Here is a 27602-nt window from a genome sequence, read left to right on the forward strand (position 1 = left end):
CTTGGTATAGTGAGTAGAAAAAGGAGCCTTGACAATTTAAAAGGTGGTGCTTTAACTCATGCTCTTCCCTCTGTATACCCAGATTAGCTGCCTCTCAATCCATTTTTTTATTTTTACTATCAAAGCCAAAAGAATAGAGGCGGAATATAAGGGGGAGAGGAGAAAGGACACTGTCCTGACAAACACAAACACCACTGAGTAGAATAAACCAAATAAATGTGTGCAAGGGAGGAGGCCGAGCGTCCACGATAGAAAAAAGTATTTAATGAAAGTACAAAAATCCTATTTTCTCCTTAATGACTGGGAACACGGATGACGTGCCAAAGCTGTCCCTTAGGGTGGGAGTGCTCCTGGGCAGTGTGCTGCATATTTCACCGAAAAAAATTGCGATTTATAGAAGCAAAAGTGTCAAAACAATAGAATTTAGTAAACGTGTGCATCGAAGACCAGGTTACCACTCTGAACCAACTCACCTGCACCAATTTAAGCCCTGCAAACTACAATCATGATCCAACAAGCAATGGTCTGCTTAGAGGGTGGCCAACCTCTTTTGCGTTAACCATAAATGAACGAGATCTGTCCAGCACACCTCTTCTGTCCTACGTACGCAAGTCCTAAGAGACCTGAGCATGTCCAAGGAGTGAAGAGAATTCTCCTCTTCCCCAGAACCAACCTGGCAAATAGCTGGGACAACAATCTCTTGAATGAAATTGAATCTTCATACTACCATGGAAATTAGGGTTTAGTTCACCATGGACAATAAGAAAAGGAGATCGGCATGAGAGGGCAGCCAATTGTGACAGCTTACGTGCTGAGGAGATGACCAAGAGAAACACAGTCTACAAGTAAGCCCCTTCAAGTCCACTAAAGCTAGAGGCTCAAAAGGTGAATATCGGCTTATGCACTAAGCTGAAATCCCAAGGGAACTACCATAGGAACAGTGCCCACATGGGCCTGGATCTGAAGGGCCTATTTGTGTGCTGCTGCAGGGGTTGTGACTAGTGATGTGGGAGCATGACCAGTGGTGTGGGTATTGTCTAAACAGGGGATGTGGCTATCTCCATGGAGGGCATAGTGCCTACCTTCAACCACTTTATAGTGGAGCTATAACAATAAAAATAACTATTTTAAACTGTTATTGCCATCCTGAGGTAGTTCAAACAGAATAGGTAATGCCATGACATGGGAACCACTGGTTTATGGCAAAGCGAAAGTATGCCTTTGAAAAATCAACCCCATGTATCTTGAAATCCCACTCTCTGGAACTGCTCTTAATTTTCATCCTTTGTATGATTAAATGTTTAGTATCTACAACCTACATATTTATTTATTTATTTATTATTACCAGTTATTTATATAGCGCATATCTATTCCGCAGCGCTTTACAGAGAATATTTGGGCATTCACATCAGTCCCTGCCCCAGGGGAACTTACAACCTATATTCCCTTCCACGTACTCACACATATACACGAGGGTTAAGTTTTGTTGGGAGCCAATTAGCCTACCAGTATATTTTTGGAGTGTGGGAGGAAACCCACGCAAATACAGGGAGAATATACAAACTCCACACAGTTAGGGCCGTGGTGGGAATCGAACCCACGACCTCAGTGCTGTGAGGCAGTAATGCTAACCATTACGTCTGTGCTGCCCTGATACATATAAATTTTTTTCTGTACTGCCCCAAACACAGCATAGCACCATGTTCACAACTAGCGACATATTTATTAAAGTATATTTGCGGAATACACCCCAAACACCTGTTTTTGGGGGGACCCTGGAATATTAACATCCCTGGGATCAAGAAGAAGGGACCACAGCGAATATCGGAGATATCTGCCACGATCCCTCTAATTCCGACTGCAAGGCAAGCCCCTAAGGTTTCTATGGGGGCTGCTATGCTATAGGATTCACCAAGCTCCAGAAGGTAAAGCCTCTAGTAATCCTCAGTCTGCCCCTGATGACGCATGCACAGGCCAAAGACTGCGCATGTGCAGTACACGCAGAGACGGAGCTCATCTTTTGGCAAGAAATTCTTTCTAAGTCCACGTGGAAATGTAAATTTTCAAGTTGTGAATTTAGGCAAAATGATCATAAGCTATCTACATTTAACATGCTGTTAGACAGTTGTCACTGAAATCTAATGTCATCTAGATATCCCAAGATTCCTACTCTTATGCTCCATATCGTCCAGGACCAGCTACACGTCATGTGACTTTCTTTGTATTCATTTTTTTCAGAATATTTGCTTTGTTCCTTATTGTGATTGGATTGTCATATTCATTCTTTGTTAGAAAGTTAGGCGTAATTGCGGCCCTCAACACGTTACTGAAATTTATTAAGTGACCCCCAAGCTCACATACTGTAATTGCGCACACCTGATCTAGCCCATACTGCAAAACATCACATTTATTAAGCATTATCTCTGTACTTGAGCCACATAGAAATTGAGATACAGATTGATTTCTTGCTTTGGCTTCAACATTAGAGTAAGATTTTTCTTGCATAAAATGTGAAGGTATTACATGTAATGAAATTGTTTAATAACAGACTTACAAAAAAAATAAAACAAAGAAATACCCAATAAAGTGGCCTGATGCCATCTCATAGCACTTCTATTTTTTTGGTTTGCTGTTTCTGTCCCCAGATGTGCAGGAACTTTTTGCATTGTCTGCTTCCCCTTTTAATCATGTTTAAACAATTTGATGGGCAACCATCTGGAACTGCAATAGCAGGGATGAGCACAAAAAGGACTAGGGGGTCCCTGACAATCCGGAGCCTGCAGATAAATTAGTTAGGAAAGGGGCAGTTGTTTGATTGAAAAAATAAAGTGTAAATCTAAACAATTTCCATACTCTTTGTTTATTATTTTCCATTTCTTTTACCCGTTTTTGTTCATTACTTCTATTACACTTCACTTCGAATAGTAGGGGGTTTGGAGTGGCGGGACAATTTTGTTTATACTATTTTAAATGCCTTAGTAAATTTGATTTAAAAAAAAAAAAAAAACTTCAGAAATTATTTTAATCCCTGTATTACTTATTGCCACCTGATTCTTTTCTACAACTGACAATTATGCAAAAAAAAAACCTGGAGGCTATATAGCTTTCAACACCACATTTACAAAACATCATGTACTTTCCAGTTAGCTAATCAAAATCTGTGATTATTCACAGGCTTTCTTTATCTGAAAAATTACGTAGTCTGTTAAACAATAAATCAGATACACAAACTAAATTAAAAAAAAAACATATCAACGCATGTAAAGCTGAATTACTCAACCATACTATACATGTGATACATTCTTGTAAATACATCTAGATTTTATTAGGGGGTTAAATAAAACCATTGTATATAAGTAATTTAAAATGAAAAATTTTATTTTTCTTTAAAAAAATAGCAAAATAAAATTAAAGTTTTAGGAGCTGATGTAAAGTTTAATGCAAGTCGACCCTAATTGCTTCCACATTGCATGCTTGGAACTAAATACATGTATGCGTCCACATGCAGATTTGTGGGTACTTGCACCAGTCCTAACTTTGGCGCAAAAGATCCATCTGAAAAGAGGCAGGACTACGAGTACGCACAACTGTACATAGCTTGCAATTCCATAAACACCCACAACTGATGTTTGTCTTCATAGGAACCCCCCCATAGCCAGGTTACACCTCTTCAGCTGTAAATGGAGTGGTGACTGAGTTGTGTATGAGACTGCACCCTGCGAAAAACACTCAAGACATGTTTGCTTTGTGTTCAAATCTGCATCAGCCCCTTAGGATCGGATCCAATTAGCCGCGTGAGAATAAGGGTGGTATCCTCTGGCAATTAACACGCCTATTTTATGCCTGAGGTTATTTAATTACCACCCCTTTTCCTCACATTGTAAAATTGCAGCCAACGTACGTTGACGCATAGGATCCGGGATAAGTAGCCGAAGCAATGGGTCACCGCATTCGCATCATCCACGCTAAGAGCGCTTACCGCAGATTTCTGTTCAAGCCTCAAACAGAAATCCATGTTAAGTGCAGCCTGCAGGCTGTGACTGAATAGCCCTAGTAGTGCAATTAGCCCGCGGCTGACTGTGCCCGGCCCTTAGTGCTGAAAGTATAGAAAATACTTTCATTTAAATTTATTGTGTACTTTGTAATACGGGATATTTATTTAGATGCTCGACAATATTAAGATGTAGTGTCATATTTTATAAAAAATCTTCTTTATGATAGAGGAACCTTGGGTACACTGGGGGCATAAAAGTCGTCCAGACTCTTGAAATTAATAATTTTTGTGTTCTGACATTCAAAACTGGTCTCTAGGCAAAGGTATATAGTACTGACTATTCCGCAAAAATAGGGAAATAATGCTAACAATGCTGGTAATGTGTTATCTCTATTTCCATTTCTCTACTATGGCTATTTCCTTATGTGGGATAAACATTTGAACAATGAACATGGTTCACATACTCTATATACAGTATCGTGTGTACACCTCAGTTGTATGAACGATTTATCGTCAAGTGTGTATCCAGAGTAATATAGGTGGTCTCTAACTCTAGTTAGAATTTTGAACAGATCATTTATTGCACTAGAAGGCTAACCTGCCAGAGCTTCATGCACATTGCCATCCCCCATCTATCTGCAGCAGGATCCATACAGCTCATTATCTTTTTTGATGACAGGTCCAAAATTTTAACCTGTGATAGAAAATAAGAAAAACATGTCCATTACTTCTTACACATAAAAATGACAAAGCTTGTTTGTTTGAGAAGTTCAGATATTCAAAAAGAATAGGCAAAAACCATCTTAGAGTACACCACATCTGCAGCAGAGATGCAACATATGGTGATGAGAAATCCAGATGACTGATCAGAAATCCTGATATACATATATTTCTCTTGTGCACTCTATTATTGACCAGCAAATATACCCATGTCCAGAAAGGAGTCCTAGTTCAAATTCTTACTACTAGCATAACAAAATACAATTATTTATATACCACTCAGTGGCCACTTTCTTAGGGACACCTGTACACCAGCACATTAAGGAACATATCTTAGTGTTACTGCTAGGCTGCCACGTCCTGCCCATTTGGAGATGAAAGAATGTGCTCCAACTTTTTAAGGAGTGCTGATGTGGACACTCCACTGATGTTGAGCGTGGCCATCACCCACCTGCTCCATGCATTTCTGAACCCTCAAAACAGTAACATCAATACGCAGAAAGCCACACTGCAGGAGAGGGGGTTGAAGCTGATTGAAGAACTGCAGCGAGTGTACAGGTGTAATCGGACTGCGAGCAAGCAGAGTAGTCCTTCACCGGAAGGATTTTGTGCATCAAGCACTGGGTGGACCCGGAGTCACTGGCAGCAGCGGGATTAGTGACAGAAAGAGATTGGAATGAACAGACTCTTGTGTGGCTGGTGGAAAGCTGTGGGCCCCGAGGAGAGATTGGGCCATCACTTGGTGGCTCTCCAACTGGCGGGCTGCCTTAGTTTGCAGGGACTGCATAACCCCACTGATGCCACAACTGCTTCCCTGTCCCTGCAGCCTACATGTCTGATCTCTGGTGACCAGTGTTTTTTCTCCCTCTCTGCTGGAGCCCTGCACAGAGATCTGTCCAGTTACTTTGTGGGGCACTAAAGGGGCATGAGTTGTGGTATGATGACATGTGGGGAAAACTGAGGGGCCCTGGAGAGGTGTGTCTTATGGTCTTGATAGGCATTGAAGGGGCATTGATGCTAGAACCAAGTGGGCTAAAGGACCTCTGATGTTACAACCATGTGACCCACGATGGCAGGGGGCAAGGTCGGTGGGCTAGCAGTTTTACTATTCATGTGGACATCTATCGGGAATAGTACATGTAGCGAGCCACCTTGCCCGAACCGTAGCGAGCAAAGCCAGGCCATGAGGGTACACGTCTGATGGCATGTGGGGAGGACTGAAGGGCATTGAAGGGGCATTTGGCAGGGATGAATGGGAAAGATTTAAACATTACATATAAATACGTGTTCTTTATGTTATTTCGACATTCATCATGTCGACATGGTCATAATCTCATCATGTCGACACTATTGAAACGTCAATATGATTAGTGTCGACATAGCAGGACACCACTGGGACTACTATGTGTCTTCTGGTCTGGCAATGCAGAGGTGTCTTCTGGGTGTCAGCTGATGTGAAGTACCGGTGATGAGTATGCTACTATTATCCCTAAACACACACCCCAACATCTTACAGCCTAACCCTAATGTTGGCATTCTGCAGAATGTCGAAATTTCAGATGTCGGTGTTCTGCAAATGTTGACATGTACCATGACGACTTTTAAACAATGTCGACATTGTGATAGTTGGCCTGTTGACTGCATCCCATAAATACCGTGTTCATTCTAGCACCCTGCACCTGTCACAACCTGTGCAGTTCCTCTTTCGTGTCTGGGGTGTTGCTCTCTTCTCTGGTGCTTCGAAAACATTAAGCTAATTCAACAAACTGCTGAGCTACAGACCAGAGTGTGCTAGAAGCACCAGACCAAAGAGCGACACCACAGGCAGGAAAGAGGAACTGCACGGGTTATGACAGGTGCAGAGTGCTAGAATGAACACTAAATACTATTCCAACACATTTAGTGGGCACAATTCATAATACGCCACACAGCTATTGGCCATCAAGATTAAAACGTGCCCTTCTCAGTGATCAGTATTTTACCCAAAAAATCCTACAGTGAACATTATATCTAATCAGACAATCATGTGGCAGCAACTCAATGCATAAAAGATACACAGACACCAGAATGAAAGAGGAGAGAAATGTGAACTACAGTAAGTGACTTTGATCGTGGAATGATTGCTGTAGCCAGACATATGGGTTTGAGTATTCCAGAAACTGTTGATTTCTTGGGCTCTTCACACACAACAATTCAGGCTGCTGGTGGAGAAATGGTATGGGGAATGTGTTTTCTTAGCACACATTAGGCCCCTTAACATTAATTAAGCATCATTTATATGTTTCAGCCTCAGTATTGTTGCTGACCACATGCATCCGTTTATGGTCATAGTTTTCTCATCTTCTAATGACAAGTGGATAGCCCATAGTAACTAAACAGATTATAGCTATAATTTATCTTGCACACTCTTCACTTGTCATATTTAGAAGGTTTGAGACATCTGCCCTTATGTCACAAAGCACATGATTTCAATCAGGTCCCACAACTGTATGATACTATCATGTCAACATAAACAATAATATTGAAATAAAGTTTCCTGCATCGTGTTGAAACCATATCACGTCTAGTACTACCCAGTACTAAAAAGGTGTACATAATAAAGTGGGCACTGAGGGAATTGTATAGGCATGCTTCTCATATTGTATCTCTCGTAACATAATTACTCCATGTAGCAGAAAGTATTACTATGGGACTTACAAGCAAGATGTTCTATTTACAATACATGTTAACTACTCACCTGTGTTTGACACTTTTCTATTTTTGGGTTTTGTAATGTTTTTGTACAGCTTCTTAATAATGGGAATTTTTCGGTCTGGTCTTTATTAATGGTATTTTTTTCTGTCTGGCCGAACATTATTCAGGCGCTAATAGATTCCCCGGGGCTATCCAATTAGTGTTTCACCTGCCTGTGGCAGGCGAAAAACAAAATTCTTGAAAACAGCCCAGTGTCGACTATTGCGAAAAACACAAAGGTTTCATGGACCCAGTGTGTTTTATCACTTAAACGGTACATATCTCTCACAAAAAACAGGCTCTAATTGGAAGGCAAAAACCGCAATAACAGCCCCTTTTCTGGTGAGAAAAATGATTGGAGCTAATGGGATATCAGCCAAAGGAGTTATTGTACAAAGCGTTGGGCTGTAAAACCCGGCGCTTCTGATAGGGTTTATGCTCGATATATAAAAGGGCAATGCTTTTACTAGCCGTGTCTTGCAAGTAGAAGCATTGCCCTATAAATATCGGGCATAAACATGCTTCATAAATAAACCCAAAAGTATATGAATGCCTAAAGATCCATTTTATCAGTAAAATAAGCTACATTCATTAGAAACACGATTATTCAATGCATGTATTCATACACATTAGTGCAAGATAGACAATTTAACAATCTAAAATAAAAATCTTATCTCATCTTTTGTGTCTCTACAGATCAGACAGGAGCCAGACTGCTTAATTTTAAAAGAAACCTGAATTTGTATGCTTATATGAGTGCTACTAATTAAGAAAAATAATTGCTAGCTTTGCCAGAGGCCTCTAGTGTTCCTGTATGGCTACAGTAGTATAAAATAAAGGGCACTCCCTTTCATTAATTTCACTAATTAATAACCATTATAAATACATTTGGCGCCATAAATAGAGGACAATGTGTAACTCCTAAATGTAGCCATAAAAAATAAACTCCTGCCCATAATGCAACAGCTGACATAAAGACTTCCCGAGAACAAATCTATATTTCAGAAGTAAATGATAGAACAAGGGATAGTGACAGAAAGCACAAATCACAATTAAAGTGTTAGACTTTTTTTTTAACAAAGTTAAAGTACAAAAAGTAAAGTACATATGGGCCATGTAATAAATGGGTTATCATTATTATCTGGTGAGCCCAGCAGTGCAATGCCCTACCAATATAGCACCCTCTATTTACTAACACTTGCAGCATCATGCCACTTGCACGAGATTGTCTGTTTGTGCTAAAATTGAAATAAGTGAATAAGACAGCAGGTCTATAATAAATAAAAAGTGCATTCCCAAAGATAAACAACTCTATTATTACAAAAATGAAAGAAAACCCGAGCAGACAGAATTATAGTCTCTGCAAAGATTACATTTTCAAGATGCAATCATAATTCTTCTCTTTGTTTTATTTATAATGCTTGTACTTAGTACAGCATGTGGTAGCCTTAATATATCTTTATATCTGCCTATGTGATACAGCAGCTGGCCAATATGTCAATGAACTTTAAGTACATTGGCTTATCCTGAATGGGATATTTAAGACTGAGCAGAATACGTTACACTTTCCCTTTCTTCAAACCAGATGCATTATTAGAGAAGAAAAGGAATAAAAAGTTGTTAATGAGAAAATGACTAGGAGACATACACATCATTTGCAGTACTACTGTCCACCACTAGTGCTGACTTGGTCTCACAATGTAAGCAGTAAGGCGCAGAGACAGCTACTTTGTTTTTAATATGGACAAGTTTGAAATGAAAGCAATGTCATGTGTTCAGGACACATATACACACACAGAGAGACAGCCTGTCTTCAATGCTTCTTTGGACACCAGGAGAACTTGATTAAGTCTTGAGACTTAAATGTTCTTCCCAGGTGCATAAAAAAGCACCTACACTATTATTGTTATCCTTTATTTATATGGCGCCACACAGGGTCCGCAGCACCATACAAGGCACATTTTCAAAATTTATGAACAAAACAAGAACAAAGTCACTTACAGTACAGAACATAGCAGGACATGGTTTATAAACATTGCTGCATCAGCAATCATAATACCCAAGGTAAAGATGTCATTCTAGGCAGTGAGGAGGAGATTATGGTATACGTGAGGGATGGCAAAATACATGAGGGAAGAAGGCCCTGCTCGTTAGAGCTTACAGTCTACACACTGGGGGCAATTCATTTGTTTTAGACACCCCGCCGCTGGGCGTCTATACGATTAGGCAGATGACGGAGCAGTTCAATTGCTGCTCCATTCAGAAGCCTAAAGCTGCAGAGGGACACATTTCTTCTCACAGACTCCTCAGATGCAAAAAGAATGTGTGCCAAGTCCATTTTTTGGGGGGGCCCTAATGGTGGTTTGGGTACTCAAACGGTTGTTTGGTTGCACTAACTACTTCTTTAGACGGGATTAGCCTGTAGTTGCAATAGCTACTACTGGGTGCCCGAACGGTGAAACAATTGAATTGCTCTGTTCGGGCGCTTATTCATATAGTTGCCCAGCAGGGGGCGTCGAAACAACCGAATCACAGCCTATGATAGACAGATTGTCTGCACTTCAAGAAGTCTACTGTGAGAATACAATTTGTTGAACACTAAATAGTGCCATATTGAAAAGAATGATTTTAAAATAATTCAAATTCAACAAATGCAGCAACTAATATGGATTATTTCTTACCTGTGAGGTCTCTCTTCCTGGCATTGCTAGTAGACAATGTTCTCTATTTAACACAGAACATTTACAGAAGCCAACACTATCTAGAGCAATGGAGTCTGTCACTTTATTCCTTCCTTCTGATAAATTCCATTTACATATCTGTAGATCTCTGCCTTGGCTGACGGAGAAAAAAAGATACATAAAAATTAAAATTTTGTTTGTACAATTTTTAAAAAGGACCAAAAAAATATATATATTTTGTCAGGAACGTGGCATATCCAATAAATAGATTACATACAGAAATGTGTTCAGTAGAAAGTGTTCTGGATAACTCACTGGGCACGATTCAATTCAACGCTAATTGAATAGCTCCCGAAGCTATTCTATTCAGTGTGCTGTTATGTCGGAGAATGCTCGTTCTCGCCCCTTAAATATGGTGTTTAGTCGTTAGAACCGTCATTCTCCAACCCAAGTGCCTGCTACGATGCTGTTTCTGTCGCACTAAGGGCAGAAAACTGCATTGCGCCAGGAGTTTTGTCGGACTTCTGCTCGCACCACAGGAGGGGTGTGAGAAAAAATTCTTAGTCGGGCTTAACAGTGCGCTGAATTGAAAAGCTTTGGGAGCTCCTTCCCGGCGCTATTCAATTCGCGTTGAATTGAATCGAGTCCATTGCTACTGCCTGCCACAAAGCAAATCTATCATAATTCTGTAAAAGTGCTATATATGTTATTCTAACTACAGTGCCAAATGTATTATTTTCTTATGTTTTAACAATCAGGAAATATCTCGTTTTATGAAACTACTTTATCTCTGCTCATTAATTAAAATGTGAGATCAAACGAAAATAATTTTTTACCTAAAGAGAGACTTTTAAGCCTACAGTTTTGCAATATATATATATATATATATATATATATATATATATATAAGCACTGATCCATGGCACTCACTATTCCTAGATTTGGGGTGCAACATGGTATGTGACCACATTGTTTAAATAGAAATCACAGGGGCTCTGCACTCACAATAATAACTAACAATAATAATAAACAAATAAACAGTGGGGTTTTGGTTCATGCATTGATCAATGCATTTAAGCTTGCAGCCCGCGGCACGGGACCCCACTTTACTGCAAGTCCCTACTCTATTTTTGTGATCACATTTTCTCATGCACCCATTTTAACTAGTTTAATCTAACTGGTGTCAGCTGTTTTCCTAGGTGCTTTGCAACAGGTGTGCTTGGTAACTGTCTCACGTTTAAAAGCAAAGTTGCTGTGAGCTTTAAACCTTGATAGCATATCCTGAGTTTAACACTAATGTGATGGCTATGTCCATGTTATAATTCTGAGCAATAGAGTAGGGACTTGCAGTAAAGTGGGGTCCCGTGACGGGGGCTGCAAGCTTAAATGCATTGATCAATTCATGAACCAAAACCCCACTGTTTATTTTGTGTATTATTATAGTCAGTTATTATTGTGAGTGCAGAGCCCCTGTGATATATATATATATATATATATATATATATATGCACATTAGGCTTTGTTCCTATGTGAGTACAGGTAAAACATGTGCGGCCTTTAACCTCAGGGTAAGCAGTATGAACCGTTTTCCTATTTCCACCAAGGTAGAAAGCAGAAAATGACAACAGTTCTGGAAGGCTTAATATTTAGTTTTTCAAATCTGCTATTGAAATTTCAAATTAACTTGCCAAATAACTTTGTAAGAACACATATGAAGAGTACTGTAACTACAATAATATATAGTCTGAAATTATAGATATCAAAACAATAAACTCACCAAAACCTTAAACATTCTTTTCTAAATAATGGATCAAATAAACTTGTTGTATATGACCTGCAGCTAAAAACTAAGTCAATATTACAAATGGAATATTATTTTAGTTGAAAAGCAAATTGGAATAGGTGCCCATCTAGCTAAAAGATAATTGTCACTGCCTCTTATTAATAATTTGATTTCTTAGCAGTCCGTGTTATCCCTTAGCAGTGTTGTTCTTAGGCAAATGAAAGATTGGAGTTTAAACAAGAAACAGATAAGTATCCACAGGAAAGCAATAACTTCTGTTAATTATCTTCAGGGCAAAATTACAAAGTACAGTATACATCTAGCCAATGTTTCTCATTAATCAGATTCAATGATTTCTCTGTAATTGCCCTAGAGGAGTCATTTGCTAAAAGGAGACATGAAATTACTTTAAACAATCCACTTATAAAGAACACTTTCCTTAAAACTATATACACATAAAAGGGGATGGCTACTTATCAATAAATACTTTTCTTTGAGGCCAATAGGGAGTTACAGACTTATTTATGAGCGTTAAATCTCACTATAAGGAGGCAATCTCTTAAAGGAATTGCAATAATGTTCCATCCGGCCATGCACCAAGATAAAGAAACAATTAAAGAAAGACATCCCGGAGAAAGCAAGATGGTTTTCTCTATTGGTCTCTGATAGTGATATCTCCACACCAACAAGTTGGGGCGGTGGGGACCTTCTACTCAGAACATGGTTTATCTTAAATCTGCACAAAATCAAAATTATTGTGTGCAAAGACAACTGTAGTAGGCTTTGCAAAGCCGCTGGGCCCAAGCCACGTGCTTTCCAGCCAATAAATAGCCCACGGGGCCCAAGCTGATTTGCAATGGCAGCAGTCTGACACATAATACAAAGACACCAAACGATAGACTGTTTAGAAGAAGAGAGATTCTTTTTAGGACCCACAGAGTACCAGTAGAAAGCAAGAGCAGAAAAGATAGATAGATGCAAATTGCATAACACATTTAGAGAACGGAGTATGGTACCTTCCACAATGGTGGTATAGGGTAGAAAAAGGCGTGGAGTAAGAATGAGCGGACAGTCAGACGGACCAACTTGCCTTTGTAAAAGATGGCTAAAGGGAGAAAGGTGAGACATCAACACCAGTGCTGAGACTTTCTGAGCCACAGTACTGACCAGGGAAGAACAGACAAGCATCTGATAGCAACTGAAACAGGTAACATCCACCTGTATAAGCTTTGGGTCCCAAACCATGGTCTGAGTACAGGATTGCAAAAGTTCTTTGTATCACAAGATTAAGACTGATATTCATGCCATATAAGCAGCAAACCTTGTAGCTTGTTTTTTTCCCTTTAAATAATACGTTAAGTATCTTTAAACATGCATCTTTCCATTTTTCTTAGCTATTCTTTTACAAACCATTACCTCCTTTTCAAAGCATCTCTAGAGCAGTGGTTCTCAAACTCGGTCCTCAGGACCCCAAACAGTTCACGTTTTCCAGGTCAACCAGCAGGTGCACAGGTGTATTCATTAGGTGGAGCTAATTATTTTACTTGTGATTCTGTGAAGGGACATGGAAAACATGCACTATTTGGGGTCCTGAGGACCGAGTTTGAGAACCTGCTATACAGACACAGGCTCTCAGCATGTCATGTGATAGCAGAGGATGGTAAAGGACAGAGAGGATGTCACAGTGTATCACAGAGGGGTCTTCCAAAGCCTCCTTGCTCACTCTATTCTATGCTAGAGTTCCCAAACTCGAAATCACCAAATAGAAATTCCATTGATGAAACTATGGATCAGATTGAGTACAAAAGCAAGACAAAACCATAGTGTCTTATAGTAGCAGTCTTAAAAGCTCTGGAATTTTGTTGTTTGAAAGAAAGACTCTGAACATATGAATCAAAGATTAGGCCTTGGAATAACATAAGTGTGTCTCTCTCTGATTCACCAACTCTTGTACAGTCATTTCCACGTGAACTGCAGACCAGCAGACTCTGACCACTGAAGGGGAGCTTCCAGATGTGTTCATGGAGCAGAGGTTAGTCCAGAGGTTCCCAAATGCAGCCATCAAGGCACGTCAACAGTTAAGGTATTAGAGATATCCATGGTTGAAAACAGTTGGTTAAATCAAATTGACTGAGGTACTGATTAAGTCACCTGTGGTCAAGCATGGATATCCTCAAAACCTAAACTGTTAGGGTGCTTTGAGAAACGAGTTTGGGAACCTCTATTAGTTAGTCCAAGTAGCGGTACTCAGAAGTTATACTGGTCCTTGCCAACCATGAAACACAGGAAATTGTTGTGCCCCTTCATACGAAAACTTGTCTAATGAGAGCACATAGTCCCCTTTGGTGACATCACTGACACACAGGATTCCACCTTGAAACACTTTGGTTTGAAGAACATGTTTAGGCCCCTGAGCCTATAATCAAGCACAAAATGATACTGAAATAGAAGCCATTAAAAAAAAAAAAGTGATTTGGTCCGCATAGGCTAATTCATAAAATGTGGAAAGGTTCTTCACTGCTGTGCCAGCAATATAAACTAGAAGCCAACACGCTGGTTGGCTTCACACTCGGAAAAACATTAAAATGTGTACTAAGAACTCTACTTCATTCCAGATATTATATAGCAATATGTTTAGTGCCTTAAGTGTACGTCTACATTTGGCCCAGAAAAAAGACAAACAAAACATTTCCTGACAGTGAAGCAGTTGACTCCCAGCCTTTCAGGGACGTTAGGAAAAAATATTATGTATCAAAGAATGGAAATAAAGAGTGGAAGCCAGTAAAACTGAAACCTGGTGTCCAGCTAAAGCAGTGGATGCGAATCCTGGTAAACCATCAACTCAGAGAATCAGCTTTAGGTGTATTAGCCAGGCAAGTATATTAGATATACAATAATGGTAGTGGGGTATTGCGCTGGAAAGGAGCAGCCCAGGGTTCTGTCCAGTGTTATCAAGCCTGGACTAATATAATACACAAAAGAGATAAGTAATAGAAACCTAGCGCTCCACTGTAGGGTACAGCTCAAAATAACATCCTATTCATATACAGGAAAATTTGCAGTACAAAAATGGGGTACTTATGTTATCCAATTCTTTAGATTGTCCCGTAGTCCGAAAATTCTCTCCAGTCAATGATACGTATATAAAAAAAAAGAGAAAGAAAATACAAAATAGTGTTCCCTGTTTTTCAAAACAGATATATTTCACTTTTTAAAAGAAAATAGGGCAGAAAGTCCCAGACGAAATTTCCTTGAACCAATATCACAGCCGACAGCCAGGGCCAGGAACCGGATTGGGGCCCCTTTGTTGGTTTCATACCGATTTAGAGCAAGTTTTTGCCTAACAGCATTCTGGTTTAAGGAATTTTTTTCATTTTTTGTACATTTGTTTTTTTTACGTTTAAATAAAACACTCTTTAACACAAATGTGAAGTGAGATTGTCATCAGTGATTGGAAGATTTCCGTAAAGAAACCTTTATATGAACACACAGCGTTTTCTATATGTAAGCATACATGTAAGCTTCTGTTTTTATACATCACAATGGATATATGATAAGTGTGACACTTACATCGTGAAGGGGATGAAAGATACCTTTATAGGATTGTCATATACCTTTTGATGTAAGCTTTGGATGTAAGCAATACTTATTGTGAAATCTCACTTCGGGTGTTCTTCTCATCTTTGTATCTGGACACGTGGCTGTGATATTGGTTCAAGGAAATTTCGTCTGGGACTTTCTGCCCTATTTCTTTTTAAAAGTGAAATATATCTGTTTTGAAAAACAGGGAACACTATTTTGTATTTTCTTTCTTTTTTTTTTTTTATATACGTATCATTGACTGGAGAGAATTTTCGGACTAAAGAATTGGATAACATAAGTACCCCATTTTTGTACTGCAAATTTTCCTGTATATGAATAGGATGTTATTTTGAGCTGTACCCTACAGTGGAGCACTAGGTTTCTATTACTTATCTCTTAAGTATATTAGATGATAGTTAAACATTATAAAGAATGAAGTCCACCTCATATGATGAGCTTTGAATCTTTAAATAAACTAAATTGATGTATTTAACTGCGACTCTGTATGAACACAACACACGGTGCGACTTAGACCCATACGCAGTAAAAACATTTTTTCAAATTGGCACAACTGTCTGATATGTAACTCCGAATCAGGCCCACAATGTGTTATTACTGCCTGATGGTGCAATTACACATGAAGGCAGGAATCTAACCACCAGCTTGTAAATGATGATAGAGAATGTTGCAATTAACATTATAAGCAAATTAAAAATAAGCAATAAATATGCCAAAAGCCATATTAGTGTAGATATTGATTGTAAACTAAGATAAGTGCAGAAAAGATACAGAAAAAGTAGCTCCTAAAAATGTTACTGCTACAGAGTTGCAAATATCTGGAAAGAGCAAAGATGCACATGTCTACATTTGGCAATATAAAATAAGTATGCTCTGTAGGGGTTGGGTATGGGATGCCGGCTGTCAGAATACCGACAGCACCAACCCGACTGCCAGAATCCTGACACTAAAATGTAAGTCTCCTACCGCTAACCCCTCCCTGGTTCCTAACCATAACCTCCCCCCATAGTGCCTAAACTCCTCTTCCCTGCAACCTAAACCTAATCCTCCTCCATTAGTGCCTAACCCTAACCCTCCCCCTAGTGCCTTACCCTAACCCCCGATACTTACCTTCGGGATGCTGGCAGTCGGTATACTGGAGCCGGGATCCCGACTGCTGTATAGCGGGATGCTGTCTACATCACGTTCTGTAGTTCTCTATATCAATTCAGAGCAACCTGGAATTTAAAGCACTACATTCTTGGAACCAGAAGTACCATACTACATTATAAGGATAGGGTCATTTAGATATCTGCTTCACAACATCGCAAGGTAAGAGTCTGTGTTCAAACTAATCAGTAAGCAAAGTCCATAAATCCCTATGACGAAGAGTATATAGAATGATAGAGAATGCACCAATTCCCAAATTAAAAGTCTTGGTAACTACAGTAAAAAACCATGCTGCTATTCAGGTATAGACTATATGCTAGGCCCTCCAACAAAAGAAATATAACATGGTTTATCAGCTGTGTTGAGAATGCACAGTATAAACCTGATGTACTCTGCATGGTTCTAAAATGCGTTACCACTATATAGAGCATTAACTTAGGGAATAGGTGACTGCCACAGCCATCATTCCTGTTTCACACTGCAGTTGAATTCTCACTCTACCAAATGAGCACCAAAAAGTATCAACTGTGGGAGAGGGATGCATACTGGCATTTGCTAAGCAGAGGGATGCATACTGGCATTTGCTAAGCAGAGGGATGCATACTGGCATTTGCTAAGCACCATCATGAGTCGAGGTAAAAGCAGGAAGGGCCAACCTGCATCTTAAAGACTGCAACAGCCACCTGTATCCTCCTACTAAGGACAGGTAAGGCAGAGCCTATCTGACCAGCAATCCTAACATGGGGCCTGATTCAGACCCACTCGCGAGCGGCTGTCCGCTCGCAAGTGGGTCGATGTTATGCACTGGAGCATGCGCACGACGGAGGGAGCTCCGTCGTGCGCATGCGCCAGACGCAACGAGCGAAGGAAAGTCCTTCGCTCGTTGTGTCCGATCAAAGGGGGCGTGCTGTCAATGTTGATTGACAGCACGCCCCCTTTGGTGGGCGTGCCGGGGGCGTGCCTCCCTGACGGGGGCGTTCCCACGGGAACGCCTCCCGTCAGAAGCCGGCCCACTGACATCACTAGTGATGTCAGTGGGAGTGATTTTGGCTCTGATAGAGCCAAAATCACTCCAGAGCTTGCGGTTGAAAACCTCAACCTCAGGCTCCGGCTCGCAATTTCGATGGTCGCGATGGTCTCGACCATCGCGGCCATCACAAAGCACGCTCGTATAGCCTGTGGGTGGTGACCCACAGCTATACGAGCGTCCCGGAGGACGCTCCATGAAAATGGAGCCCGGCCCTCATTCAGAGCGTGCGCTCTGCTCAGAGCGTACGGCTCTGAATGAGGGCCATGGTTTCCTGGCTACTTTGTAACAGCTGGAAGGGGTGTCTCAAAAAGCTACCATCTTCCTGAATCATATATATTTTAAGCTATTATGGTCATGCTTGTGGTTTTATTGGCTGTTTACAATAGCATTTTTTTATTTTGTGTTTTTTTTCACACTTGCCCTATATTTTATCTAGCCATTTTGGATGCTTAAATAGTTATAGGGGGAACTCAATTCTGCACAATGGCCTCAGAAACAGTTAGACAGAGCACATTACAACTAGCAGTTTTGCTAATTTTTTCTCAAACCACATAGGAGTTCAGGAAAAATAGTGAGGATTGTCTGTCATAGCAGATAGTAATGTGCAGAGCCGGACATAGTGATGAATCGTATTTACCTTATATGTCAGAAGGGGATTGTATTACTATGAGACTAAGGCCCTCATTCAGAGCCGTACGCTCTGAGCAGAGCGCACGCTCTGAATGAGGGCCGGGCTCCATTTTCATGGAGCGTCCTCCTGGACATCGTATAGCAGTGGGTCACCACCCACAGGCTATACAAACGTGCATTATGATGGTCGCGATGGTCGAGACCATCGCGACCATCGAATTTGCGAGCCGGAGCCTGCGGTTGAGGTTTTCAACCGCAAGCTCCGGAGTGATTTTGGCTTTATCAGAGCCAAAATCACTCCCACTGACATCACTAGTGATGTCAGTGGGCCGGCTTCTGACGGGAGGCGTTCCCGTGGGAACGCCCCCCGTCAGGGAGGCACGACCCCGGCACGCCCACCAAAGGGGGCGTGCTGTCAATCAACATTGACAGCACGCCCCCTTTGATCGGACACAACGAGCGAAGGACTTTCCTTCGCTCGTCGCGTCTGGCGCATGCGCACGACGGAGCTCCCTCCGTCGTGCGCATGCTCAGTCCATAACATCGACCCACTTGCGAGCGGACAGCCGCTCGCGAGTGGGTCTGAATCAGGCCCTAAGTGCCATATTCAATTTGAGGCAAAATGTCAGAGGTCGGACTTTTCGCCATCATTGCCGTTTTTAGAAGGGATAAAGTATCGGGCGCATGCCCGCTTAACCCCGTATTCAATTAGGATCCGGCGAAAACGGGACCCGGCGGAAAGGTATCGAAAAGTACTGTCAGTTTTTGGGGAAATTATGCTGTCACCCCGAAATAAATGTCCAGACATGGGGGATCACTATGGGTACCCCCGATTTGGCCTGTTGAAGGTAGTCGGGGTTTTTAAATAGCCGCGGCAGGTGCATAAATAAGGCTATGGAAGAAGTAGTGAAGAATAGCACTTAGGTCTTTTTTTTTTGGTAAAAATAACTAGTCCCATCAAATTTGGGGTACATGAGAATGGGTGTAAGCATATTTTTAAGTCCCTAAAGTAATTTTTTTTTTAAATTCTTCAAAAATGCACCTGCTGCTACCACCCGCATTCCAGAAAACACCTGCCGCATACTTGGGGACCCCTCTGGGAATTTTTTCATACCACCCAAAATGAAAGTACCTTTTTTAGAGTGTTCAGGGGACAATTTTTTTTAAATTTTGGATACAGAAAACCTTTGTGGGACATTACAAGGGGTGCAGGCTACTTTTTTAAAGTCTGCACCCCAAACCTGCACTTTTTTTCGCCACCTAAACAGTGGTGAAAACTTATCCCCGTTTTTTTACAAAGACTTTTCGCACCTGCGAAAAGTCTTTGTAATTGAATATGGGGATAAGTGAAACTGGCGAAAATTACGTAATCGGCGATAAATTATTGCCAATAACGGACTTTTCGCCCCATATTGTATATGGCCCTTAGACTGAGGAAACACTGGAGCGACGGGCATTCGTTCAGACATGGGAACGAATGCCCATGAACAGTGATTTTGTGTACATACTGGACGACTTTAATGAACGGTACAACGATCACTGTTACGTCATTCATTAACAATGCAGTGGATGCTAGCGATATCGCTAGCTTTAATGTGCAGCACATCAAATCTGGCGACCGTCGCTAGCAACCGCGCAATCATGCGTACACACTGAGCGATGTAGGCAATATGTTGTTACGAAAATGCATATAGGCCCAATATCACTCCAGTGTGTGCCCGGCTTTACATATGTTTTTGGAGTGTCCCCCTCTAATGACTCCCAAGGCAGGGGAAAGGGAGAATGAAGTAACAGCCAGGATAAGTGTAAGGGCAAGGTGCAGACGTCTCAATCAGGCATTCGCCAGGTCTACTATATTATTAATGTAATATTCAATTTTAGCTATCCAGAAAATCAGTGATTACATTCAGGTTAAATATTCGAAAAAGGAAGGTGCCTATAAGCCTATATCGGACATAAAAAAATTTGCTGATCTAATAAATTGTGTTTAATATATAAAGAATGGTTAATTACATTAATCCCTTCGGATAAAAAGTTGTCACTTTAAATAACACATATAGAATAAAATAATCCCTTTGTACAATTGATAAACGTACACAACAAATCCACATCTCTCAGCCATCCTGTTATCAGTCAGAATATCTGTCAATAAAATGTTAACTCCATTAGCTACTTCTGTAAATATGATCTACACATTGGCATTATAACAGGCTAATATTCAAGGCAAAGTTCATTAGTTACTTAGTAGCTTGTTACTTAGTAGCATATGTATCAATTCGTAACTTCTTGTTAGACAAAAGTGTCCACACATTGCCAGTTCATATAATAGACTCCAGTAGAGATTATTTGAATAACAAGCTGCTGCTTCATAGTAAAAAGTTCCAACATGTCTAACATGCGGCTGTACAATCTGCCTCTAATGTCTCCACAGTTCAACAGATCAAGGTAGCCTACTAACTAGCCACCGCAGCGATCCGCGGTTAGTGTTAGTAATAAACCGGCTATTTGCAGATACAGCGGGTAAAATAAGTACTGAACACATCAACATTTTTCTCAGTAAATATATTTGTAATGGGGCTATTGTAATGAAATTTTCACCAAATGTCAGCAACAACCCATGCAATCTACACATGAAAAGAAAGCAAACCTTAGATGTCCGTACATTAAGTTATGTGTAATAATGTGAAATGACAGGTAAAAAGTATTGAACACGCATACTGAAATTTAATACTTTGTACAAAAGCCTTTGTTGGTAATGACAGCTTCAAGGCGCCTTCTGTATGGAGAAACTAGTCACATGCATTGTTCACGTGTGATTTTGGCCCATTCTTCCAAATAAACAGTCTTCAAATCTTGAAGGTTCTGTGGGCCTCTTCTATGAACTCTGATATTTAGTACTTTCCATAGATTTTCAATTGGATTCAAGTCAGGTGACTGGCTGGGCCATTCTAGCAGCTTTATTTTCTTTCTCTGAAACCAACTGAGAGTGTCCTTGGCTGTGTGTTTGGGATCATTGTCTTACTGAAATGTCCAACCTTGTTTCATCTTCAGCATCCTGGTAGTTGGCAGCAGATTTTTATCAAGAATGTCTCAGTATATTTTTCCATTCATCCTTCCTTTAACAATATGAAGTATAACAGTACCGTATGCTGAAAAACAACACCACACCATGATGTTCCCACCTCCAAACTTCACTGTTGGTAGGGTGTTATTGGGGTGATGTACAGTGTCATTTCTCCTCCAAACATGGTGTGTATTATTATGGCATCCAAAGAGTTACATTTTGGTCTCATCTGTATTCCCCCAGTATTTCACAGGCTTTTCCAAATGTTGTGCAGCAAACTTTAAACGAGCTTCAACATGCTTTTTCTTCAGTAATGGAGTCTTGCGTGGTGAGCGTGCATAGAGGCCATGGCAGTTGAGGGCATTACTTATTGCCTTATTTGAAAACAATTGTACCTGCTAATTCCAGGTCTTTCTGAAGCTCTCCGCAAGTGGTCCTTGGCTCTTGGACAACTCTTCTGAAAATTCTTTTCACTCCCGTCAGAAATCTTGCGAGGAGCACCTGGTCGTGGCCGGTTTATGATGAAATCATGTTCTTTCCACTTCAGGATTATGACCCCAACAGTGCTCACTGGAACATTCAGAAGTTTAGAAATCCTTCTGTAACCAATGTCCTCAGTATGTTTTGCAACAATAAGATTGCGAAGGTATTGAGAGAGCTCTTTGCTTTTACCCATCATGAGATGTTTCTGGTGTGACAACTTGGTAATGAGACACCTTTTTATAGGCCATCAATTGGGACTGAACCAGCTTATATTAATTTGCACTGACAGGATTGCTTTCTAATTACTGATAGATTTCAGCTGGTGTATTGGCTTTCCATGCCGTTATGCACTTCCCTTTCTTCATGTGTTCAATACTTTTTCCCTGTATCATTTCACATTATTACATATAACTTAATTTATGGACATCTTTGGTTTGATTTCTTTGCATGTGCGGATTGCATGGGTTGTTGTTGACATTTGGTAAAAATGTAATTACAATAGCCCCATTACAAATATATTTACTGAGAAAAATATTGATGTGTTCAAAACTTATTTTACCCGCTGTATGACTGCTCGCCTGATGTGACCGTCAACAGTGGGAGCCTTGCTTCGTGGGAGACCGGGCACAGATTCAGAGCCGGACGCTCTGACAAGAGCGCTCGCTCTGAATCAGGGCACTCCTACCTAAAATTGGAGCGACCTCCAATTTTAGGCTGTGGGTGGGTGTGACCACCCACAGCTTATGCGAGCGGCAAAAAGATGGTCACGATGGTCAGGACCATCGCGACCATCGGGCTTGTGACGAGACCCTGCGGTAGGGTCTCGCTGCCGCTAGACCAGGAGTGCTTTTGGCTCTATCAGAGCCAAAAGCACTCCCACTGACATCACTAGTGATATCAGTGGGGCCGGACCCAGACGGTAGGCGTTCCCATGGGAACGCCTCCGTCTGGGCAGCCATGCCCCCAGCACACCCACCAAAGGGGGCGTGCTGTCAATCAACATCGACAGCACGCCCCCTTTGGTGTGAGACCCATAACGACGGCTTGGCCGTTGTTATTCGGGTCTTGTGCATGCGCACGACGGAGGCGCCTCCGTCGTGCGCATGCGCACTTGGGCACCATCGACCCGCTTGCGAGCGGGTCAGAATCAGGCCCAGAGTCCGATGTAGACAGCCAAATAGTTGATGTCCCGGAGACAGCAGCAGTAGTTTATATGTAGATTAGGAGCCTGCAACATCCGGGCAGTAAATTCCCAGTAGTGGAGTGCCAAGAATGTTGAAAGTAAAAAGCTATACAAGGTCTCTTCTCCTGCAGTGTTTAGAGCAAGTGTGCAGATTGGTCCGGGGACACCCTTAGATTCAGATGTCCAAAAAGCTAGATGAAATCTTGAATTAACTGCATTACTAAACAAATTCCCTAACATACCAGAGAGTAGTACATTAAAACAGTAATGCTCCCAGTGACATAACGGGGGGGTATCCATTATTTCTGCTCTGCCTCTCCTGAGGTGGACCAGCTGAAATTGTCAAAAAAGACCATAATTTGGGTGCCCAAATGGCATTTTCTTTGTCGGGGCCCAGTAGTGCATTTGGGTGCTATAAGTATTAGGTGCCCCGCGGCAGTCACGATCATCGGCATAATAATTGAATACCGGCCGATGGGCGCCCATAGACAATTGAATCTGCCCCTTAGAAGCGTATGGGAATTTATCCATACAAAATTAAGCAGAAATATTTAAAGAAAAAGGTCCCGGTCCGCCAGAAGAAAATGTGTAGTAGTGGCTGTCATCGTCTTTGTGTGGTTAAAAACAAAAATACCAAAATTATTGTAAACTTGATAACATTAAAGGCTATTAGTATTATATTGGTTATAATAGTTTTGGAGGTAAAATTAAAAAAAAAAAAAAGTCCCACAAAAGGTGCCCAAGTACACCTGCAATTTAAAGGAAAGATGGACAGGAGAAAGTAAAGTGACAGCTTCAGTGTATGTGTGGCTTGATTACCTCATGAGACTTTCCCCACTATGAAGAGTATGGATCCAGTAGACCGATTTGCCATCATGTCCATTTAGCACGGCCTCTGCTCTACGTGTATTTAGATTCCACACATGAATCTGTCCACTGGAGGTTCTGGGTATAACAAGTTAGACAAAAAAATATATATTTAATCGGTCTTGCTGTTCAGCCCAACAACCAATGACAGCACGACTGAATTGCAGTGGTAATTATTTTTCAAATATAAAATAAAAGCAAATTACTTAATTCAATTGTTTTAGCATGCCCAAACTCCCGTCTAAAACGACGGGAGATTGCAGGGCGCTATTCAAATGATGCCGATCTTCGCGTCGATTGCACCCAATGGGGTCGGGTTTATCCGCGTAAACCGGCTACACCCGATCAAAGTGCTGGCCACGATTACGAAGAGTGCAATTTGAGCAACCAAACAGGTCACTTTTCGCGCATTTCAGCTTACCACCCCCAGGGAGCGAGCTGAAATGCCAGCGTCGGCAGCTGTTCGCGCCCGACAGGAGCAACCATTGCATAGCTAGGTCGGGCGCGAGGAGGGGCAAAAACAATTGAATTGTGCCCTTAGTGGGGAGATGTACTAAGCTCTGGAAACTGAAAAGCTACCAGCCACTCAGCTCCTAACGGTCATCTTACAGGCTGTTTGAAAAATTACAGTTAGGAGCTGATTGGTCAGTAGTTTATCACTCTCCAAAGCTTAGTACATCTGCCCCTTAGTGTTCATTCTATCACTCTGCACCTGTCACAACCCATGCAGTTCCTCTTTCATACATGGGGTGTCGCTCTCTGCTCTGGTGCTTCTAGCACACTCCGCTGATGCTACAAACTGCTGAAATACAGACCAGAGTGTACCTGAAGCACCAGAGTAGAGAGCGACACCACAGGTTGTGACAGGTGCAGGGTGCTAGAATGAACACTAAAATTACTTATAAGTTATAAAACATATTGCTGTCCTAAATTGTATTTATGTGGTAATAAGCTCTACAAAGCTGTTCTGTTGTTACCTTCACTAATTTAATTTAAATGCGGTCAGTGGATGAGTGCAAACACAGGTCAACAGTAAACATCTTTCAAAATAATTTACAGACATCATAAATTACTAAATTGTGTTTAATTGGATCAGAACAATTTGCAGAATCTGTGAGTATGGCGACCATAACTTCTCTAAACCTTATACAGTATGGTTGATTACAGAGAACAATAGTTTGCAGCAAGTTAAGCGAAGTGTCATACAAAAGTTATTTATTAACATTGCTGAAAAGTGGAAACCTGCATTAAAACAGAGCAACTGGCCAGCAATTAGCAACTACCTGACTAGAAAATGACACTTGCAGATATATATATATATACATATATATATATATATATATATATATATATATATATATAGTAAAGCGCAACGGAATATGTTGTGCTATATAAGAAACGGTTAATAATATATATATTTATTTGATTGTACAGGCAATTTTTATCATACTCTCCTAACACAAATACATATGTAATAACTTTTAAGTTGAAAAAAAAAAACTAAAAGCTTAATATTTTGGAATATTCATTTTCCTGCACATGCATTTTGGTGACAGTTGCTCTGTAATAAAATCCATCTGTAAGTTTATTATTACTCACCCTGAAAACAGAAGTGGAGGACATGGTTTACCAACGTTACAACTGAAATGCAGGCAATTGATTTCCCCACTAGCACCTCTCAGATCAAATTTTGGATCTGGGGGTGGAAGAGACATCTTCAAAGTGGTAACCTCAATAGAAAATAAAAGGGACAGCATAAGGGGACTACATGGGGAATAGGTACAGAGCCCATGGATTATAAACTATCTCTGGCAAATAATATATATGTAGCACTGTGTAAAACTACTGGTGTGACACCCGAGCGCACGAATAACCGGGTTGCAGCAAATGTAAATGAGAGTCCTCCTGCAGTGTAAGCATGCTACATGCGTCCGGACGGAAATGACGCTGTTATACGGCGTTATGCCCGCCCGCAGTGATATTTCCGACTCATCACCGTTATCTTATTAAACCATGAGAGCCGCAGAAAAACTGTGTATAATACTAATAATGCTGATGTTGTGTGCTAGCATATATATATATATATATAGATATATATACACTACACACCGGAAGCTACCAGTTTCTTTCCTGTCACATTCACACACCCGCCCGGCCTGAGCCAATCGCATTCGCTACTAATTACGCTGCCGTCATAACCGTGATGACGGCTACCGGGCGGCAGATTGATAGGCGAATACTAGATAGTGATTGGCGGTGGGCGGGTCTGCACTGCAGAATGATTCACCTGTAGACATTTTGGCTGTGTCTGTGTGTGACGGATCAATGTTATTAGATCAGTTCGCTGTGGGAAGAGAATGATGCACAAGCTAAGACCTAAGCATAGAAATTTAATTATTTGACTTCTGGTTTGGTCTTTGTACAATAATTATGTGAAAATATTCTGCACATGCCACTGATAAAGTACTATAGTTATCTATGCTATGACCCAGAAGTTCCCAAACTTTGTCCTCAAGGCACCCAAACGATCCAGGTTTTAAGGATAACCGAGCTTGGGCAGAAGTGACAATTAGTAAATTTTATTTAACCATTTGTGCTCAGCCATGGATATCCTTAAAACCTGGACTGTTAGGGTTCCTTACAGGGGTGTTTTTAGTGAGGAGGGGCCCCATGTGCAGTCTCCGTCACAGCCCCCCTCCTCTCCATTCGGTTGTGCGTCTAGTTCATTTATCAGTTCACAAATTGGGTGGCTGTTGCCAAGGATTCAGTATATAATGCCAGCAGCTGAATAGCCGCCAGATCAAATACCGACTGTGGAACCCCGACGGACCTAATTCCCGACTGAGGCTGGTAAGTAACCTAACCCTAACCTCCCTCCGTTAGTGCCTAAACCTAACCCCCCTCCCCACACCCTAAACCTAACCCAGGTGGGTGCCTAACCCCCCCCTAGTGGTGTCTAACCCCCCCTTTTCTTACCCTAAGTCCCCTCCGGGGGTCCCTAAACCTAACCCCCGGCGCGGCTAGATGCAATGACACCCGGCTTACCTTCGTTTGGTATGCTGGGTGTCGGGATTTTGTAGTGGGGCTAATGAGAGGCGTCTGGATTTCGACGCCTGTCTTTAGTCCCCTGTCAGGCTGTCAGTGTCGGGATATCGGCGGACGGGGATAGCGCCCACCGGTATCCTGACTGCATCCTGCTGCCAAGGTAGGTGCTGTTTATTTAATCACAATGGAAATTTTTGTGGTATATTGATTAATGTACTGGTGTTTGAGATACCCCACGGTGTGCTAGAGATTTATTGCCGTTCAGTGATGTAGCATATCGTATCCATGGTACACATCAGATTGATGTTATGAAGGACGGAACGATCTGTCGTTTTGTCCTTCGTTAACATGCACAGAGCTGCATGCGATATCGTCCGGTGGGCTGTGCAGCACGGCCAACCGAAAGATATCGCTAATGACTGTGGGAATGCGCAGATTGGACGTACACATTCAACACTCCAGCCAATATGTCGTTCCAATTCGGAAACTACATATAGGGCCGATATTGCTCCAGTTGTGAAAACTTATTATATACAGTTGCAAGATGCAATACTAGAGCATACAAACAACTAATCTGCAAGTACCGCTCCAAGCTACCGGAAGGGAGATGAAGGATGTAACAACATGGGCTATCAACAGG

The 27602-nt window shown here is 41.3% G+C and overlaps 1 protein-coding gene across 2 annotated transcripts in view; it reads right to left on the reverse strand.

Moving 5' to 3' along the window:
• The window catches only part of GNB1L (G protein subunit beta 1 like), a 33614-nt gene extending 7648 nt beyond the window's left edge, over positions 1-25966 (reverse strand). For both annotated transcript variants that reach the window (XM_088476665.1, XM_088476666.1), the window contains exons 1-4: positions 25517-25966; positions 23870-23995; positions 10129-10285; positions 4593-4688 (exon numbers count right to left, since the gene is read on the reverse strand). In XM_088476665.1, coding sequence (XP_088332791.1) covers positions 4593-4688; positions 10129-10285; positions 23870-23995; positions 25517-25674 — 537 coding nt within the window. In that variant the 5' untranslated portion in view covers positions 25675-25966. The remainder of the gene's footprint in view (positions 1-4592; positions 4689-10128; positions 10286-23869; positions 23996-25516) is intronic.
• Between the last annotated feature and the right edge of the window lie 1636 nt (positions 25967-27602).

Source organism: Taudactylus pleione, unplaced genomic scaffold (assembly GCF_031769625.1).
Source record: "Taudactylus pleione unplaced genomic scaffold, aTauple2 ptg000191l, whole genome shotgun sequence".
In the NCBI taxonomy this organism is placed as follows: domain Eukaryota; kingdom Metazoa; phylum Chordata; class Amphibia; order Anura; family Myobatrachidae; genus Taudactylus; species Taudactylus pleione.